Source organism: Siniperca chuatsi, linkage group LG7 (assembly GCF_020085105.1).
Source record: "Siniperca chuatsi isolate FFG_IHB_CAS linkage group LG7, ASM2008510v1, whole genome shotgun sequence".
Taxonomy (NCBI): domain Eukaryota; kingdom Metazoa; phylum Chordata; class Actinopteri; order Centrarchiformes; family Sinipercidae; genus Siniperca; species Siniperca chuatsi.
In genome coordinates this window covers 8,235,353-8,256,263 of record NC_058048.1, presented here as the reverse complement: position 1 = coordinate 8,256,263, position 20,911 = coordinate 8,235,353, and the positions used below count along the sequence as shown (strand labels likewise).

The 20,911-nt window shown below is 41.0% G+C and overlaps 1 protein-coding gene across 1 annotated transcript; it reads right to left on the bottom strand.

The window, feature by feature from the left end:
• Positions 1-1,158: 1,158 nt before the first annotated feature.
• On the bottom strand, positions 1,159-19,525 carry LOC122878534 (myelin protein zero-like protein 2). The gene is made up of 4 exons (XM_044201380.1): positions 19,263-19,525; positions 5,985-6,154; positions 5,417-5,627; positions 1,159-4,035 (listed from the first exon to the last, which is right to left on the bottom strand). The coding sequence occupies exons 1-4, from the start codon at positions 19,315-19,317 to the stop codon at positions 3,860-3,862; spliced, it is 612 nt and encodes a 203-aa protein (XP_044057315.1). The 5' UTR covers positions 19,318-19,525; the 3' UTR covers positions 1,159-3,859.
• Positions 19,526-20,911: the final 1,386 nt, after the last annotated feature.

The following is a 20,911-nucleotide window of genomic DNA, read 5'->3' as shown; positions in this document are numbered from 1 at the left end:
ATGTTGATGCACAAAAATCGGTCTCATGCCTCAACGATTGATGAACATTCAATATGTTTCTTTTTTTTTATTTGGTGTAGTGCCAAAACCCTCATCAGGAGGAGGTGGTGTTGGGAACAACAGCTAATATCTGCCCGGTGTGCCAGCTGATTGCTCAGCAGCATCGAATGTTTAACCTCAACCTGCTTTCCTTCATTTCCCAGAATGCCTTTTGGCAACCATCCGAGAATGGGCATGAACTTGCTGCACGTAGATGTAGTTCTGTTTGTCTGGGTGGAGAGGGCAGATAGCAGTGATGATAGCATAGTAACATTCAAGAAATAGTGTTCTGTGTGTTGCATTGCATTCTGGTCTATTCAGGATGATGAGGAGAAAATTGCCTATCTGCTCTTTCTACAATAGATGACTGTTGAATTATGTCTACAAAATGTTAATTTACCACATGTGACAGTCATAATAAACTCTAGTAATTGCATATAAAATAAGCCCTGAACATGTTTCCACCCACACCCACAGTTGATTACTGAAGTGGCAGAATTATTTGGAGGCCAATGTCAAAGCTCTGCAAGAGTAATTAACAGAAGCTTTGGTGATACAAACAAGATTATCTAGAGACTCCACTGTTGTTTTATCAGTTCAACACTAGTGGCCTGTCTCTACAACAAAATGTAATTATTTAGCTTGGATAAACAGACTCTGTTTCCCGCCCACGCTGTCCCTCTTTTTAGTGCTAGTCAACCCTGCTCTGCCCCCAACTACACACTCACACTCACACACACACTTTAGGTCTGTCAGTCAGTAACTTAGTAACTGCACCCACAGGGACAGACTTTGATCAATGCTCACAAATAGGCCCACAAACACACACACTCACAAAGATATAAGGTAACATATTCGTAGTCATGAACAATCTCACTGCAGTAATGCTTACAGGGAAACAAGTGAAGAGCGCTGCAGACAGACACATCATAAGCACACAAATGGAGGTAGTGCATTTATGATAATGATGCATAATAAATGGTGGATAACAAGATACCTCTCTTACATAATAGAAGAGTTCTATCAAATCTTGCCAAGTTGTGTGGGATTCTCTGTTTCATGGGCCAACAAGTGGCTGCGCAGATCACCTTTGTGTGGCCAAATGTACGTGACACAATGTGGTCAAAGGCATTTTTATTACAAAATCTTTCTTATAAAAGCTCTAAAACAAACACATACAGTGACATTTTAAACACCATGATAAAATACTTCTGGCATCTAAAAAAAGACAAATCTATAAACATATTGCCCAGTTTTACATCAAGTACAAAACTCTGTCATGAAAAGGAAGAAAGACAGGTATTACAATCATTTGTTAGTAGACGTGATGCGTTCACAGACACAGGAGTGAAAACACGCTCTCATGGACATTTTTTCAATCAAAGGGTTTTCAGATCTGACTGCGCGCTCCCACACAACACTCAGGACAGATGCGTGCATGTGGTTGCTCGTTCACTGATCAAGTATTTGGCCTTCAGACGTAATTGCAGTAACATCACATTTATGCTTTTTTAAGTAATCTGATGTGACATAAGCCCCTCAGCCTACAGTTGGAGGATAAAACTGCTTTTAACAAGTGAGACTGGCAGGTATTATGATGGTGTGCATAACTGACTGAAATATGAAAGATGATCCGACAGATTCTACATGTAAAGGTCACCTTCTTCTTTCTGACTACTTTCATTTGCATGTTGCGGCTGATTTTGGTATTGACTTCCCACACTTAAAGGTCCAGTGTGTAGGCTTTAGTGGCATCTAGTGGTGAAATTGCAGTTTGCAACCATTTGAATACCGCTCGCATCACCCTCCCCTTCCAAGCATGTAGGAGAAACTGCGGTGGCCGCGAAACCCGCGAAAACACTAGAGCCAGTGATTGGTTTGTCCTTTCTGGGCTACTGTAGAAACATGGCAGTGCAACATGGCGACCTCCTTGGAAGGGGACCCGCTCCCTCTGTAGATAAAAACAGCTCATTCTAAGGTAATCGAAAACACAATGATTCTTATTTTCAGGCGATTATACACTAATGAAAACATAATATATATAAATATTGTATTCCATTTCTGCCAATAAATTTCTCCTCCTAAATGTTACACACTGGACGTTTAACAAGATGCATCTGTAAAACAACGGAAAGTTATTGAACACAAAGTCGGTTTTAGTGCGTCTCACTTCTGAAGCCTTTAAGGTCTAATCCAGCATTTCTTTCCTCATATGAATATTTCTGGACTCTCAAGAGTAAAGTTACTATACTTTGGATCCTCGTTTCAAACAGAACTTTATTTCCATTTTCCTCCCGTTCCTGAACAATGTGCTTGTTCTCGACACAGCAGCAGCGGCACTCTTTTCATCTAGTCTCCATTTGTGAAACGTAAACCATGGGTGCCATCTGGACATCCCCTCCAGCAAGCTTCCTGGCTGGCTTCACATCAGTGTTTCTGTCTCTCTGTCTGTCCCCACCTACTAAGTCGTCACCATCGTCATCGTCGTCTGAGCTTGGGCCCTCCTCCTCTGAGGAGCTCGGGTCTTTGGTGCTGACCTCTGACAACATGCCATCTGAACTGTCAATCTCTATGGACATCTCTTATAGGTAGAGGTTTTCAATGAAAGATTCGTGTGTGAAGTCTGAAGAAATCTGATCGACCATGATGACGGCAATATTGTCAACTTTTCCTTGAGAGGCTTGGCTTTTAAAGTCTGGTGCATACAGTAAGTTATAGCAACACAGTTTTGACGGTAGCAAGTTACAGCATCTATTGTAGACAGATCTGAAAACCCAAGAGAGAAACAAACAAGTCCTATTTGCCCAGAAATAAACAGCTCATTGTTCAAAACAGACCATCAGCCACCAGAGAGGCTACTGGTTGGTAAAAAGATTTGCCACCTTGTCAATGAAATTTAGAATTGATATTGCAATTAATTAAGTGCTGGTAACATTTTTTACAAAAGTGCTATATGAAATGTGTGTTTCCATCATGTTTTGGTTATTTGATAGCACCTTGATTATTTCTGCAGGAGTCTCAACATCAGGCTAATAACACCACAGAATCTCAGAAAAATACAGCGATATAACTTCAGTAGTGAAACAAAACAGAAATGTACAACAGCATCCTCCTGCAGATTCAGAAGAACAGTAAAGTGGATCAGGCAGCTGATACTGTATATATGCTCATTGAAATGAGGGTTGATAAAAGATTTGTATAGGGTTTCATAATGTTTCCCATCATCTGGTAATTAAAACTGAATTTCAGTAGAAGATAGGACACTGCTTATTCATTGTTCCACAGTTTCTATTGTTTGTTGAAATAATATATCAAGCATGTGGTTTGTACTACATTGGTAGGTTGGGGTTTGAAATGTATTAGTAAGAAAGTAACAGCAGGAATACACCATTGTTCTACCTCTGTATCATCAAAACATTTACTCTAAACAGGAAATGTGTTTTAGAAGCCCATTTAGCTGAACAGGAAAAGATGAATTGATAAAACAATTGTTTCTCTCTGAAAGGCACATGGTGATATAACAGATACACAGTAGTCTGGCTAAAGTTCTGTATCTACAGCTTTCTACACAAAGGCACATTCTCAATTTATCTCTGGTTAATGACAGCTGCCCATCAACTGGTCCAAATTTGGGATCGAAAGACTGTGATTGGAGAGGAAGGAGGAAGTGAGGCATCCAGTAGGAAAAGAACCCCAGGCCCCAAGAAGGAGCACCACATGCCGATCCCCAGAATCAGATGGAGAGCGTGAGAGGAAATGGGTGATTCTTCTGTTCCTCTCTCTATCGCCCTCTTCCTCTCCCTCTGTGTTTCTCTTGGTCTTACCACACAGTGGGGTCTTTTCTCTCTTTGCAGGAAGCCTCCTCGTTCCCTTCCTGCTGTCTCTGTGTCCTCTTCTTGTACCGCCTGCAGGACAAAATGATGATGAGGAGGATGACCACAGCAGCAATACCGCCCCCGATGGCCAACGCCAGAAGGAGAAGTTCGGAGAAAGAGGCTGTAAGTGGGAAGGAAACACAGGAATGCAGACTGAGTGTGCTTGTGTGATAGAGCAAAATGCCATTGCTGCTCAGAGCCATTTTATTGTGCATTTATAACTGTGTCGGCTGTAAGCTGTTACAAATAGAAAAGCATATTTTCATTTTTAGACATGTTAATGATGTGGCTATAGGGATGGCAAGTCGGTCTGTCTGTCAGTCAGCAGACATTCATGGTCCCCAGAGAATGAAGATGACTTTGGTGATCCCTTGACATTTCATCTTGCGCCATCAGTAGGTTGACATTTTTGGCTTTTAGTGAAATGTCTTATATATATAATATTTGGAACAAATATTCACAGTCCCCAGAGCATGAATCCTACTGACTTTGTTGATCTTTGTTGTAGCAGGTCCGAGTTTTCACTTATTGTGTTAAATATGTAAACGTCTGCTAGATGGATTGGTACTAGATATCCGTGGTTCCCACAGCATGTATCCTAATGTCTCAACGACTATTGGATGGATTGCAATCGAATGGTACACAGATTCATGTTCCCCACGGGATTATTTGTAATACCTCTCCTGACTTTTCCTTTAGCGCCACCATCAGGTCAAAATTTGTCCAATACATTGATTTATGACTAAATACTTGCAGAGTTAATGATATTCCCATCAGCCTCAACTGCACTTTGTGTTTAGTGCTAATTAGCAAAGGTTAGCCTGCTAACGCACTAATCTAAGATGATGAACATGGTAAACATTACACCTGTCAAACATCAGCATGTTAGCATTGACATTGTGAGCAAGTTAGCATGCAGACGTTAGCATTTAGCTCAAAGCATCGCTGTGCCCAAGTACTGCCTCATTGTTGACTCTTAGTCTTGTTGACATGCTGTTGCCTGTTTAAATATTTAAACATAATAAAATGGATAGCTCTAGTCAATAGTTCTGATTGGCTAGGTCACACAGAAAGCCAGAGTAAAATATCTAATTAATACATCTCAAAATCAATCATTGAATCCTTATTATGATAGTAATGTCACAGCACAGGCTGTAGCTGTACTGTAGCAACCTCTTTTTTCAACTACTGTTCAAAAACTATTATACTAATGACCTTTTGTCAGTGGAACATTTGCAATCTTTTTAATTAAAATATGTCAATGCAATAATATAAAATTCATACCACATCGTACCAAACAACATCCATTCTAAAATGATGAGTCTTATTGTTAAAGGAATGATTTGCGTCATTTGAATCAAATCAAGTAGTTTCTCCGAAATTTACAATAATGTTTCCTTTGCTTCATTTACCTGTGCTGTCATCCTCAGAGACACAGAAAAACACAACTATACTCATGCTATATCTAAAGAAATGTTTTGTTTGAAAATCAAACTGCTGACCTGTGGTGACAACACGGAGTCGAATCTCTCCGACCGTGCCGTGGACATCCGGCGGATTCTTGACCTGGCAGATGTAAGTGCCGTTGTAGGTGAACTTGACCTGTTGAATTATGATGGATGCATCACGGCCCATGACGTCACCGGCCCAAACAACACGCTTCCTGAAAATTCCCTCTATAGGAGGATATGGTTTCTGCTGGTAGTGGAACACCTACAAGAGGAAATTGATGGGAGTTGGTTGGAGCAATGACGGGTTTGAATGGTTAGACTGTCACAGATACAAAGTCATACCAAACTGAGTCTGGAGAAGGAAGGTATTTTATTCTCACAGAGAAAGAAAGACAAGACATACAGCAAGACCTGCTGCTTCTTTTTCTCTCTATTCTCAATATGCACACACACACATAGACACACAAAGACTGTCTTGGACGCTCTGTAGGGAGCCTGATGACTCACTGACTCCTCTCTCAGTTGGCTGAGGGGGTGGATGCTCCCTGACTCAATGAGGGAGGTTTGAAGTTTGATCTCACTTTCTCGCAAACACACACACACACACACATGCACTCACCGACTCTTCTCGGCCTGGTTTGAGGGGTCTGAAGCTCCAGGAGATGATGATGGCGTTGGGATTGATGGGAGAGGAACTCTGGAATGTGCACTTCAGACGAACATCCGTCCCGTTGACTGCCTCCATATCCCCTGATGTGTATATACGCATCCCACTGACCTGCAGCACGCCTGCAACATACAAACATATGGCACAGCAGCAGAGTTTTTACTGCAAAAGCAGAATGCAGGGCATACAGAGCAAAATCAATAAATAGATAAATGGTTTTTGAAAGAAACACAAATACATATACAAAAATACAATGCAACAGATGCGGTATGAATTCACCTTCATCAGTGAATTCCTGCCTAGGAAATGGCATGCAGTGTACCCAGTGACCCTACCTCTGCCTACGCAGTGCTGCTGCAAGAAACATCCCTAACTCTTAGTTGTCAATATAACTGTATTAGATATATATATTACAGTATATACTGAAATCCCACAGATTGGTCCAAATGCTCAAAGTACAAGATCAGATCTGCGATCACTGAGTGAACGCCCTTCAAACATCTGCTTTATTACATCCTGAAAGTCCAAACTGATTTCAGATCAGTATGCCAAATATGTGACACTTAATGAATAATAGCCACTTTAGCTACACTACTGCAGCTGAGACAGAGCTGAAATTGAAAATCTGCTGTATATTATATGGATATGGACTATATCAATCTTTACAGTACGTGGTAGACCTATTAGATGGAAAATGAATGGACTGGAAGAGCGGCAACAATTTGGCTCTTCCACATAATGATGGATGGAGCTCCCCAAAATGGAGTTAGCGCGAATGCACATATAACACTGCACACACACACACGCACATGCATGCACTGTCCCAGACAGAGACATGCTTAATGCTGAGTTCTTGTCTGGCAGCCAGTCAGCATCACATCAGCAACCAGGTGGTCACGTCTCTCCCTCTCCCCGAGATTGCAGAGTCTTGTTCGTCGAGGTAGATCCAACCTTATTCTAAAGCAACCCAGTGAATATGTGTGTATGAGTCTATGTGCAGGCTGCCTAGTCCAAATCACCTGGTCTATTTATAGAGAGAGCTCTATATACCTGAATAATATTAGGAGCCGTGTCTAGCCTTATTAAAGTCAGTAGCCAAGCACATGGCAGACCATCCGTCTGCAGAGCTAACAGCCACAGTGAGCAAAGGGTAGACAAGAGGGTAGCACACTCCATATGAGGGCCCTGCAGAACAAACCAAACACTTGATAAGAGCTCTGACTATGAGAGAAACTTCAATCTGACAGACAAGCTGTCTGTGGCTCGATGGATCACCAGAGTGCATCATCAGTCATCCCAGGCCTCAGTTTTATATATGAGCTAATAACGTTTTGTTGATGCAATCAGGCTTAATCTGTAGTCTGATGTAAAATGGATAAGATGCAACCTCTAGCTGTCGATTATTTTAAAAAGTTGCACAATACTTGCAGCAGTTTCACAGATTTGAATTATATCATAAAGAATTTAAACCCAAAAATTGTTGCTAAAGCTCTATTCTGCTATTTAAAATGTGGGTTAAGTGACCTGAGGTCAAGGGAAGTCCAGGGAAGGCAAATTGAGTCATATCACTACCGCGGCATTATAAATACAGTGTGTTACGGCAGGAGCTAGCTGGGAACATGTCAACAGGGGCTTGGCTCCTCAGGCAGCATGTTCTGTTCCTTATCAGACTGGAAAGAGTTTCCTGTGGGCTGGGATGAGAGTGTGGGGAGACCAGACGGCCCCCGCGCAGCATTACACAGACAGGCTTCTCTCTCAGCACCGGGCCCTGACAGCGCTCTAACAGCCTAATGTGTTTTAAATGAGCCGGTGAAACCTGGGAGGAGTGTGTACGAGTGAGCAATAAAGGCAGAGCTCTCACTGCAAGAAATGTCCATCTTTGCATATCGTTGGGTCTTTTTTCAGACTGAAAATTGTATTTTTCTTGAATTAAAAAAACATATGTCATTGCAGTGAGATTGCAGTGGATGCTTGTTTTGGGGGGGGGATTTTGTATCACTACCTTGAAAACAAGGCAGCTACTTCAACTTGCATCAATAAATTGTAGTCAAGAAAGATGTTAAAACAGTTTTTGCGTGTATAGAGAAAAATAACTTTTTACATTACAGAATAATGCTTTTATAGATGGACTACAAAGGGAACAGGCCTCCACCTTTCTCTCGCTTCCTCGTCTACTTGGCAGTAGAAACACTGAAGTTAGTGGATTAAGCTGCCAGTGTTTAGGATATTCATTAGGCAGATAACATCAGCGCTGTCTACAGCCAGTTTGTGTGTGTGTGTGTGTGTGTGTGTGTGTGTGTGTGTGTGTGTGTGTGTGTGTGTGTGTGTGTGTGTGTGTGTGTGTGTGTGTGTGTGAAAACTCAGCAGATGAGTCTGTCCCGTTAAAGGTCTCATATTCTATATTCCATGTGTAGGCTGAAAAAGAGAAAGAGGGGGAATGGAGGGAGGAGGGGAGGAGGAGTGGGAGCAGAAAGTGTTGCATATTTAATTGCATGTGTCACAGAAATGACTACCACTCCTGTTAAAAAGAACAAGTGCCTCATTGCAAACTAGGAATACATGGTTTTCCATTTTTAGGCATGCATGGTTCACCACTTTGATCCAGACGGAAATATCTCACAGCTGCTATATGGTGACCCCCTGGCTTTTCATCTAGGTTGACACATTTGGTTTTGAGCGAAATGTCTCGACAACTATTGGCTGGATGGCCACAAAACTTGGTTCAGGCATCCCTCAAGATGAATTGTAATCACTTTGGTGATCCTTAAAGTTTTCATCTAGCGCCATTATCAGGTCAACATTTTAATCTGTCCAATACTTTGGTTTATGACCAAATGCCTGCAAAACTGATGACATTCCCATCAGCCTGAGCTGTACTTTGTGTTTAGAGCTAATCAGCAAATGTTAGCATGCTAACACGCTAAATTAAGAGCTAAATTAGTACAGCTTCATAGAGCCACTAGCATAGCTGTAGACTCTCAGTCCGGTTTATACATAGCGGAGAAGGGGTAAATCTCTGTAATTGCATTCATTACTCATCAAATCATCATCGAGAGTTAACCCCCTCCGTTTCGACATCCTTATTTCAGAGAGTATTGCACACGGAAGATTAGCTGAGCAATATAGTGCAATGCCTATCCTCCTTTACCAAATTGTTTAAAAGCTCATGCTTGAAATGATTCATCAGGCTTCATATATCAGGAGAGAAAGCAGGTCCTCCAGGCCAAACACCTCACTTCAAATTTCTCCCCTAAACCAATCTATTTACTGTACGTAAATTTAAATAAGCGTTGCTAATCTCCTTTCAACAACAAAAACGCTTTCAACTACACCGTCCTTTGATGCAAGCTGAGCTGATTAAAAATTAAGGTTAATTAGACCCTTTTTGAAGGAAAAATGGATATTAGCAGAATGACAGAACGGTTAGGGCTATGTACAGTGCCTCAATTACAGTATTAATTTGTCCCTGTGGCTAAAAGTGCGTGATCACTATTTAATTGGCCATTAGCAGGCACTAATTCCTGAGGAGGATACATGCCATTACATGAACGAAGACATCAAGAGCCCAGAATTGAACTCATTTAGAAAAAGAGAGAAGAGAGATAAACAAGCAGAAATGAGAGCTTGAGCTTAAGTGATGAACAAGAGCAGGATGAATGAGAAGATGAAGATGTGAATGCTATATGGATGGAGCTAGAGGATAACACCATGATGAAAAAAATCTTCTACATAATTGCAGTCTGTAAGGAGGAGATAAGATAATACTGTTTGTTTGCTTGCTTGTTTGTCTGTCCGTCCATTCTTCTACTCCGGCCTGTCTCTCTGTCCAGTCTAAGTCACTCGTTTGTTTATGTCTGGACATCCTGTCCAGCCAGTGCTGACCACACCCAGCATCCAAAGACAGAGAGAGAGAGCTTTCACGGCTTAGTAAGATCGAGTTATGTACCCTACAGAGGAGGGCAGGGCCAGAGTGCAGACAAATATATGAATTCACCCTAATTATGTTTCAGAGATTGCGGACATTGTCTGGCATGCTGCAGTTTTCTTGCAGAATACTTGCAGAACAATGTAAGACAAGGCAGTTAGAGGTTTAATTCCAAAACCACACATTTTATCCAGAAACAGTTGGTATGAATTTTCTTCCAAGCTGAGATCTTGTATAATCATGCTAAAGGTAGTCTCTATGTCTCTATGATGAGGTCTGTCAAGTTGGCACAAAGGTTCTGCTGAGTCAGAACAAGAAGACGAGAAAACTAAAGAATTTAATTTTAGATCATATAAAGTATAGAGGAAAAAAACCTAATCTCATTCGTCATTAAGATTGTGTCTCTACTCCATATTTCCCTCATTAAAGTTATTAAATGCTGTAAAACATGTGAAGGGGATCTATTACACTCTTTACTGGTAATTAAAAAGACAAAATTAGAGTCTTTGTATGAAGTGTGCTTTGCTGCCTGATTGCTTGAACTTAAAACTACTACAGCAACAATTAAAGACTTTCTCACATGGGATTTCACCTCAGGTCAGCATCTTATCTAACACAAACATCTGGAGAAAGTGTGTGTAAATGTAAACTCCAGATATTTTTATTTACGAACAGATATAGCATCAGGAATAACTGGAATAGGTCGTAGAATATTATCTTCCATTGTTATGCGTGAGGGTATTGTGTGTGTGTCGGGTCTGGCGTCTCAGGGGGCTCACTGTTAGCACAAGTCCACACACACACACACACACACACACACACACACACACACATTCTCCATTAAATGTACCAGTGTTGGCATTAGTCCATAATATCTGTCAATATGTCCAATATATCATGATAAAATGAACTTGCTGAACCTTTAATGCACTTTATTCTACCTGTCAACACTACTTACTACAAACTGCACTGGTCCACTGGCCTGTCTGAAGCCAAAGAGGGAAAATACTTTCATCTACTGTAAAATAATCAAACCAAGCCCACTCGAGTGTGATTAGGTTTGGGTGGCTTGGCAGTCATCCCAAGATTTTATAAAAGCCTCCCAGAGAGGCAGAAAAAATATCAAGTAGTGTTTGACCTGCCCATTTAATATTTCACCCAGCGTCAAAGAGTGTAGGCAGGTTTAAAACTGCATAGGCCTAAGCTCTACCATGCTTTACTGTGTCTTTACTCTCGCCTTGCCAGATATAGTATATCTATGCATGTGTTGTGTCAGTGCAGAAGAAAGGGCTGGCAGAGGTCATTTTTACTCTGCTATAGTTGAAAAGAAAATTTGTTTTTTTTTGTACTCATCAGAATTTACTCTTTACGAAGTCACACCCCCCTTTGTTACTGTCGCTACGCCTGTCGAGCTTTCCATTCTCGCGTGGCACATATGCAGTTTATAATGATAATGATTTACCACACGAGATTCTTTGTCATTTTTGACACCGTGAGTCCTTGATTTCAGACAAAGGTAGACAAAAGCATGCTTGTTATTTCTAGCTAACAACTGTTGATTTTGCTGAAAGACAACTGTCACTGGCGGATTTGATCATCTGAAGCTAGCAAGCTAACCAAGCTAACATTAGCTCCCCAAGTTGGTCGAAAATGCCTGATGATTTTTTATATATTTCCAGCTGTCACGTTTTAAAAACAAGAACCCTGTACAAAGGTCTTAATTATGCACTTGATGGCTACATACATACATGATATCATGGTAAAAGACTTACGCTTAAGCTAACAGGTCCCAGGTAAAAAGTCATCATCTTCCCCAGTTGATGATCCATGTAGAAGACATGGAAATAAACAGCATTGTTCTTGTTTTGCAGTGTAGAGCTAGTACAAGTTTTATATGTTTGATAAGGAAAAATCATACATTTCATTCTAACATAATCCCGTTGGGCTGCTTAGCATATATACATGGACAAGCAAGACCAAGGTTAGATTATGTATTATTGTTCACATTCTCAGAGAGAGAAAGAGAGAAAAGGCTTCAAGATCAGGACTAACCAATGTGTTTGGCGAACATATCGCTATCTCGTCTAACGCGTTTGGCTGGGGTTGTTGGAGTATAAACTTGCCCATCCAAAAAAAGAGCAGGGCAGAGCTGCTAAATATAACTCTGATAGCTTCCAGGATTCCAGCGGAGAAATACTACACAGAGGATGTGCTGTCGTGAACAGGGCTTTTTTAACATAACCTGTAGCCCCACAAAGTAGTTAATGACATGCACCGTAGAAGTGATGCTCAATTACATCTGTATGTAGTAAGCTAGTTAGCTAACATTAGCTACGTTAGAGAAGATAAAGGCACTGTTTAATCCATTCCTTACACTTTTGCTCTTGTGTTTTTGGTTTTGGATATCAAAGAAAGACACCAGCCTCCAAGCTCTTTAGACTACGAGCAGCCTACCTCTCTTAATACAGCCCCATGCACACTGTTTTGGCATGTGGAGAAATCCAAAGCTTGACAGGTCTGCGCAGTTAGACTTGCTGAGCTATGCTTGGACTATTGTTGTTTGGGGAAGCATTTTCGCGAGCAGTCCGTTGCCAAGGCTGCCATATTAGACTATATGTTTATAATCTGGTTAAACAGTGCATTCATATTGTATACTTCTGTTCCACCACTTCTTCCTTGGACCATGACCTAACTTTCCACCATACTTACTCACCAACAAACACACAAACAGAACTGTCTCATCAGATTGAATCATCCTACTTAGATACTGTGTTAGCAAGGGTGGCTTTTCCAAAATCTTAGCATTTTCAGGCCATCCTGGGTTTGTTTCACACTGCAGAGAGGCATGTGTGGTACTGTATACTGAACTTGAGTCAAAACTGCTTAGCAAACATTCTCTGGTATTCTAAATATTTTCTTTAAATATCTTAAAAACAATCCACAGAATGAAGAAACCATGTCTGCCTTATTGCACAATCAAAAAAAGTTTTTGTGTCACCTTATAGCTGGAGGGTTTGTTGATCCAGCTGCTCATAAATTTTTAGATTTATAAACAGCGAAGGGAAAGCAGAGGGAACAGAGCTGTTTTTATGATTGGATAGTACATGATGATATGGGGTGGCACCATGGGGATACCACACAGTAACCAATCACTGTTTAAGAGGTGTTTCCTTTACAGTATACACTGTAGACCTGGTCTTTCCATTCGCCAAGAGGATGTTAAGTCTTCTTGGACTTTAAGAGGGGAGGAGAAAACCAAGCAGTTGACGTGACTCTCTAAATCAGGAAATTGGTTTCATTACATTATTTCCTAGATGGTGTGTGTTTGTGTTTCCTTCCTTTATTATGGCTCAGAAACAAAGGGACCACCGGAGGAAAACCAGTTCCCTGTTGCACCGGTTTTGGAGGAAACACTTAGGACAGGACCAAACACACAAAGAGCTCAGTGGATTACAAAGAGCCTCTTCTCTCCTTTGTGAGAGGTTTCACAAGCTAGTTAGTTTTCTTCTTTCTTTTTTTTTAACAAGGCCTGTCTTTCATGCAGTGCTGGACAGAGGGCTGGGAATAGCAGGTTCAGGTAACAGTGTGGTTGCAGAAGAGGAGGACACAGAGTTGAGGGAGAGGGCGAGTGTTGACTGGTGTAATGGGAGGGAACCCCTGAGATGGACACAACTATGTGTAACACACTGTGCAGTACATTTTCTCCATACAGGTTTCCGTTCATTCCACTCAGTCATGAACATGCAGTTGTGCCAAAAATAAGCAAGTACAATGTATGGCCAAAGGTATGTGCTCACATACCTTTTTGTACTTTTGTTCTCAGGCTGTTTTCGTGGCTTGGGCCCCTTAGTTCCAGTTAAAGAAAATATTTGTGCCACAGCATAGCATGATACGCAACATAACAGTGTGCTTGTATCAACTGTTTGGGGAAGGTCTTTTCCTGTTTCAACATGACAAGGCTCCAGTGCACAAAGCCAGGTTCATAACGAAATGGTTTCCCCAAGTGGTGTAGAAGAACTTGACTCACTGGCCAGCACAGAGCCCTGACCTCAACCCCATCCAACACCTTTGGGATGAACTGGAACACATCTGGAACATCAGTGGCCAACCTCACGGGTGCTCTTGTGGTTGATTGGGAGCCTTCCCAGAGGAGTGAAGGCTGTAAAGGCAGTAGATTTCTGCATATGGTTTTTGGAATGACATGTGCAACTATCACATATGATAACATTCAGGCATCCACATACTTGTGGCCATTTAAAGTATAATAAGAGTAAACACATGCATATGCCACCTACTAACTCTCCTTCTCTTCTCTGAACAGAGTGGACGGGACTTTCCGTGGATGTTCTGTTGAAGGAGTTTGTGCAGGTTTTTTCATCCATGGTGATTATCCTTGCTCGTGCCTGTTACTCCAAATAAAGCTGAGGTATAAAATGTATTACTCCCAGAGAGATTTACCAGACACTGGGTGTTTGGAACAGCAAATCTAAAAGCTTTTATTAACTTGATTTATGGGGAATCACTCTTTGTTTTTAAAGAGAAAAAAACAGATATTTCTTTGTACGAAAATGTCACAAATAGAAATTTTGATACTGCGTTGACTATTCTTATTCCGCTTTTAACCCTATAGACATATGAACTATACCAGACTTTAGAAAACTACAAAATGTGTTTGAATACACTTTAAAGGTCAGTCCAAACACAGACCAAGCATCAATCTCTTTTTGTAACTCTTTCTTCCTCTCCTGCTTCCTCCAGGCCAATTGTAATTCATCAGGCGGCAGTGTCCAGAGGAAACATGTAGTGGGTGAGTGAGGATAAGAGTTTAATCCATCAAACCTCTTTCACTCCCACCTCGCAGCTGACTCAACAACTTCTCCCGGGATTACAAACTCCTGAGGGGGGGTCCAATGCGTATGTTTCGATTCAACACACCCACAGGCTTCTGTTGGAAGGATGGCCAAACACTCAAAAGACAATCTTAGTTTCACATGTTTACTACAAAGCTAGACTAGCCATATGTTTAGTGTCCTGCAGTGGTTTGAGTCAGAGTGAATCCAGTCCCACTGTGACTTCCACCTCTGGTCCTGAACAGATGAATAAGTCACCTACTGACAATTCACACACATCTCAGAAACCCCTGCGGAGCAGGTAAAGACCTACGTACGCTCTTTGCTTTCTGCCTTAAAGGGGCACGCCACCAATTTCACAAATAAAGATCAGTTTAGCCTACTTGTCACAAAAAGTACTAGACTACTCAGCCTGGAAAACAGTTATAATATCGTCTGTGGTTCTGAAGGAAGCTTTTTTAAAGCAAGACTATGCAACTTTTGGAAAAAGCAACAACAAATGTTTCCTCTTACAGATAAAAAGTTGAATTAATAAGCAATTAAACGTACCCCTGCTCAGAAAACCAGAAAAGCACTCTTGTATATGTCAGTCACATTGGCTTCAATAGAAATGAATGACAGGTGGAGGGAACACACAAGTGTGACCAAACTCTTGCATCCTGTCCTTCCCCCACCCCTTCTCCTCCCAACTTACACTCTTCAATTACAGGGGCAGATCATTAGTGAGAAAAACTGGATAAGCAGCTGCTTCTGCTACTCTTTCAATATAGAGTTCACTTTCACTTTCACTTCATTAGTCAGCGGTTTCAATAACAATAGCTGGATATTCTGGAGTATATACGAAACTCAGATACTAAACAAAGAAATGGAAATTAAGAGAGAGTAACTTTCCCAGCCTTGGAAATTCTATAAACATGACTGCTCTGATAATGACGCTTGGCTTTCTGCAGATCAGATGACTCAGAAAGAACTTCTGATATTCTGTGGAAACAGTTGATTTAGTCCATAAACCAGTCGGGGTGTTGCTTTAACGGGAAGATCTACTTGTTGACCATAACTCTAAACAGTGTATGTAAGAATGTGACTGCACAAACAGAAACCCATGCTCACAAATGCGCAGTATTTGTATTTGCACAGATTCAGACGAACGTGTGTGTGTGTGTGTGTGTGCGCGCACACGGATGAACCTGCAAACGCAAACACTTTCAATTCAGCGAGGAATGTATTTTTCAAATCCCTGTTTACACTCGGAGTGGAAGATTTCAAACATTACACAGGGAGTGCCTTGCAGTCAACACTCAAACACAGATGCGACCTAAGCCCGCTGTGTTGGGGATTGGTGTGTTCTTGCACATGAACATGTCATTGTCAACTCTACACACCCCTAGGCAATCCTATCAACCCAACATGAAGGCCAGATGTCCTCCTGGGTGCGTCAACACAGTACAGCATGTCAAAAATCCCAGCAATGCTTTGTACTGACCTATTATTGTGGTGAGAGATAACTGTTACATCCCAGTGACACATGCAAGAGGCTGCTTGTCCACTGTAAACCTGACAGGGTTAAACCGAAGCCTAAACAACCAGTGTAAGCACCTGGTAGGCTGTTTGCAGGCAGCAACAGCCCCTTGTTCATGTGTGCAAGTCAGGACAAGTTGGCGCACGTCAACCTGTGAACATTTCAGGCTTCTGGGTGAAGAAGAAAATGTTAGAGGATGACAAAAGGAACAAAAAAGACAGATTTATCATCAACAGCAGGGGATCAAAAAATGTTAAGAAAAGACTTTTAGCCGCCTGTCTGTGTTTGGTCAGGACAGAGGAGAAAAGACTGTAATCTGGTCTAAGTTGTTAAAACTAATCAAGTGTTTGTTTTCAGTATGTTTCCTTTTCTAATTAGCCAGTCGCAGTGTGTGGCTGAGTTGCTATTTTGCTGCTTTTGAATCCAAGTGTCATTCAAAGTCAGACACAGGAAAACATATGTTTAAATGTAAGATGCTACCAAATGAGATTATATTTCACAACAAATGTATGAAAAACACCAGTACAGAACAATAAAGAACACGCACATTCTGTCTATTGAATGTGGCGTTTTCTTTACTTCAAAATCGAGATTTTGCGAGTGGAGTCTGGCTATTGAAGGCCACTGCTCACAGTTCAAACATCACTTTTTCCATTTAAATATTTCAATAGCTCAAAACAAGAGAACAAGATGAGGTTATGGAGGAGATGGACCAAACCATACAACTATTTGTAGACAGCAGAAACCGCTATGTTTTAGTTAATTTATTAATTCACTGATTTACTTCTTTGAAAAGTCAGTGTAGAATGTGTTTCTAAAAAGGTCAAATACCCCAGACAACCAGGGGCCCCAAAGGCCCCACGTTAACTGCATGTCTATTATTTTCGGTAATTTGATTAATTGCACATTTGAGCACAACTTGAGAACAATATTCATTTTGTTTTAATCTTTTGGCCCTGTCTTGCTAAGGGGCATTCCAGCGTAGGATTACAGGTTGGTTTTTGGCTCTTTGTGTGTACTGTACTTGATACCACTGTACTTGGAGTTGAACACATGACATAACACATAACATACAGTATTTTTTGGTGACACCAGACGTTCTCCTTTTACTCTGACTACTGTGGTGTTTGACTGTGCTGTGCCTCCACCTCCATGAGACTCCTGCAACACAAGAGCTTTTCACTGATCCCGCTTTTAACATTGCATCTAGCACACCACAAAAATATATTTTTTTCAAAATCTGGTAATGATCACGTCTGCTCTAGAAAGTAATTCCATTCTGGTGTTGTGAAAAGCAAAAACATTGCTCCCAAAACTATCTTGACACAAATTATGATTTATAGTATTTTTTTAAAATACACAAAGGAGTAGTGCATTTATCTTTGAGAGCGATGAAGGATTTTCAAGTCTGCAAATGAACACTAACTGACTTTGATCAGTGCAATGCGTGTCAGAACAGTGGAGGGCTGATGGGTAAATGTGTTAGCTGTGTGCTGTTTTAATGCCACAGTGCATCAGTCTACCTGAAGGGAGGAAGGAAGGGTAAGAGAGAGGAATGATTGTGAATTATTTTACACGCTTAATTGCAATTTTATACTGTGCATGTCTCATGAAAATGAGATGGGTCTGCTGGCTTGTTTCACCATGCCGTGCCGTTTTGCCAACACAGTAAAGCCAAAAGGGATGGACGTAAGTACAGCAGACATGAGAACTGAGATGCTGCTCAGCTGTAATCAGTTCCAACATGCTTTTTTTCTTCATCCACATGCTGTTATTTGATTATCTGTCTCTCTATAGCCACACAGTATATTTAGTCATCCTCCTGCTCTGTCTGTGTCAGCCTGTGACTACATTGTGACTGATCTGCAGGAACATGCTCCTTGTAAACATAAGCAGCATGCTGCTATAGTGAATCCCTACATGGTGCTTTGGCAGTGGATGGACATGTTCAATCAATATAATCCACTTAGCTGGGATGGCCACAGATTACTTCAAGGTTAAACAACCTGGAGTCTGCTGAATTAATTGCACGACTCATTTGTGATATTAAGTCATTTTCCATTAGCGGCTCCATTACAGAATTTGGATGTGAGCAGCTATAACAAGCGGATATAGTCTATTAGTGTTTATTTCCATAGTTATGTGTAGGCTATCTGTTGTTATGATCCAACTAACATGTCCTGGACCCCCATCTACGGGAAGCTGGTGGACTTATCTGCTTCCAGCGGGCCACTTCACAGTCTCTGTGAATGTAAGCACGGATGCACATTTAGTAGGCAGGAAATGAGCGAGGTTGCATAAAACCAAAACACAATGCGGCCAGGATTTGTAAATACTGTAAAGTCATTATGTTGTCAGAAGTGGGCCCTGCTATGGATTTTTAAAAATAGTTTTTATAGGAATTCTTCAGCGGTGCCACTGTGCCAAGTTCTCCACTTCCCAATGACGCACGACTGGCGCTCGGAGATGGAGGTTAGGGGTCCCTCGGGAGCTTTCACTAATGGAAAGAGAATCAGGGTTTTCTCTTTGACTTTGATTGCCGGGAGCGTCTCTAAAGGGTCATCCTGTTATGTTTTAAGAACACTCTTGGGATGAGAAAAAACACTGCCAATGTAAACTTTTGGAAAAACCCAGATGCTGAAATACACGGCCAGGCAGAGGCTAGTTCATACTGTAGGCTATATAATTATAGAGGCGATGTCATTTGTTTAATTCTTGGAGAATATATATATATATATATATAGGCTACTGTATCCTAGGATGCACATATATTAATCAAAACAACGTGTTATAAGTTATTGACTTTTAAAAATATAAAAACTCAAAACATACACTTGGATGAATCACACTAGACTGTATAATGCCCAAATGTTGAACAACACCCCACCCCATGTATTAAAATCGTCTTTTCACTCGGTTTATCCACTCAATCTCACCTGAAGCTGCGAGTCCAGACAGGACGGTGAGGAAATAGAGCCCTTTTACGCACATTGGATGGACGGCAGGCTGTCCGGTGACCAAGAGACCGGGAGTAACTAACTAACCCACTGACACTCCTCCGCCGACTCACAGTGACTAAAAACCCGGCCGACACGTCTGTGGATCCCCTTTCGAGAGGGATAAAAACAAGTTATGATGAGTCCTCTCCTCCACCTTGTCTCTCCAAAGACGCGTCCCAACTCGCTGCTGCCCTACTACATTTCATTTCAGCACCCTCCCACCACATTTTCGGGCGGAGTCACAAAGTCATCCACTCTCCCTGTTGCCTTCTTATCTCTCTCTCACATATTAAACCAAAAGCCGGCAAATTCTTGACGGTCACCCAACCTGTTCAGCTGCTGAGTAAAACACATTCACACGTGTGGTGCCAGTACCAAAGCTGTTGCGCAAACACATGTCCAGGACGGTTCATCAGTGTTGTATAGACAGTGTATGCAGATACCATGCATAATCTAATTATGATCTAATGTTATATGAGCTGATGTATCATGATACAATAAAACAACATGAAATAAGTCGCCATGCTGTGCGCTTTGACGTGTTAAGTGAGACAATTTAGGCACTTTATGGCTCTGTGATGTGACATTTTATGACTTCTTGGTGCAGGCTATGACGAGCGGTTTTGAGATGTTTAATATGCCATCACTGTGAGACCTCCTGGATCAAATTTTATTCATTTAAATGTTTTGACCTCTACATCATCGAATTCAATTAGGCTAAAATGTCCAGTTCAGATAATTAATTCAGTCATATTAGTTCATCCGAGACACAAGATTGTTAAAGGGGAATTCCACTTTACAAGGTAAAAAATAAATTATATATATATATATAATAACCCAGTGAATCTGTGAACATTAACAGCATCAAAGCTGATGCTGATTGGACAATTCTGTCTTCAGTGTAAAAACAAACAGAGATATGAGATATTTTCTCTCACGGGAGACCAGCAGTAAGCTGTGCAGTTTCATGTGAGACTGGCTGGTTACTGGTTTGAACCACTTGGGGGCAGAGCTGCACTCTGATGTACAATCCCTCTGTAATTCTAGTCTGAAGCCTGTCAGAAAGATCAAAGAGGCGAATATATGTAGTTCTCAACTTTTATGGCTGACATTTCAATATATTTCATTTGCGCTGGGAGTTAAATCTTACTGAGTGAAAACGTGTGACTGTGAAATGACAAGTGCGTTTACAGTTATGTTAACTTCACAGAGGTGTAAAAATCTCAATAGTCATGACATTTTTAGCCTGTATGTTTGACATTGTCAAATATGAACAGCTACATATCAGCTTTATAACTTGCAAACATGTATGTTCATGAGCTGTGACATAAAATGATGAGCTGAAAAAAAGGAAGCAGTAAAATGACCAATCAGCATTTGGCACCACTTTCTAATACAGCCACCTTTATAAACTGTTTATATACACATATTAATCATGCAAAAGGAAAAGTATCAACATCAATCACTGGGTTATGGTCAGGGTTCATTACTATACAATAAGCTTCTGTTATGTCAGAAGGAATTGTATATTCTTTCAAACTCAATCCCTATTGTATACTACTGTGTAGAGATATGGGGAAATGCAT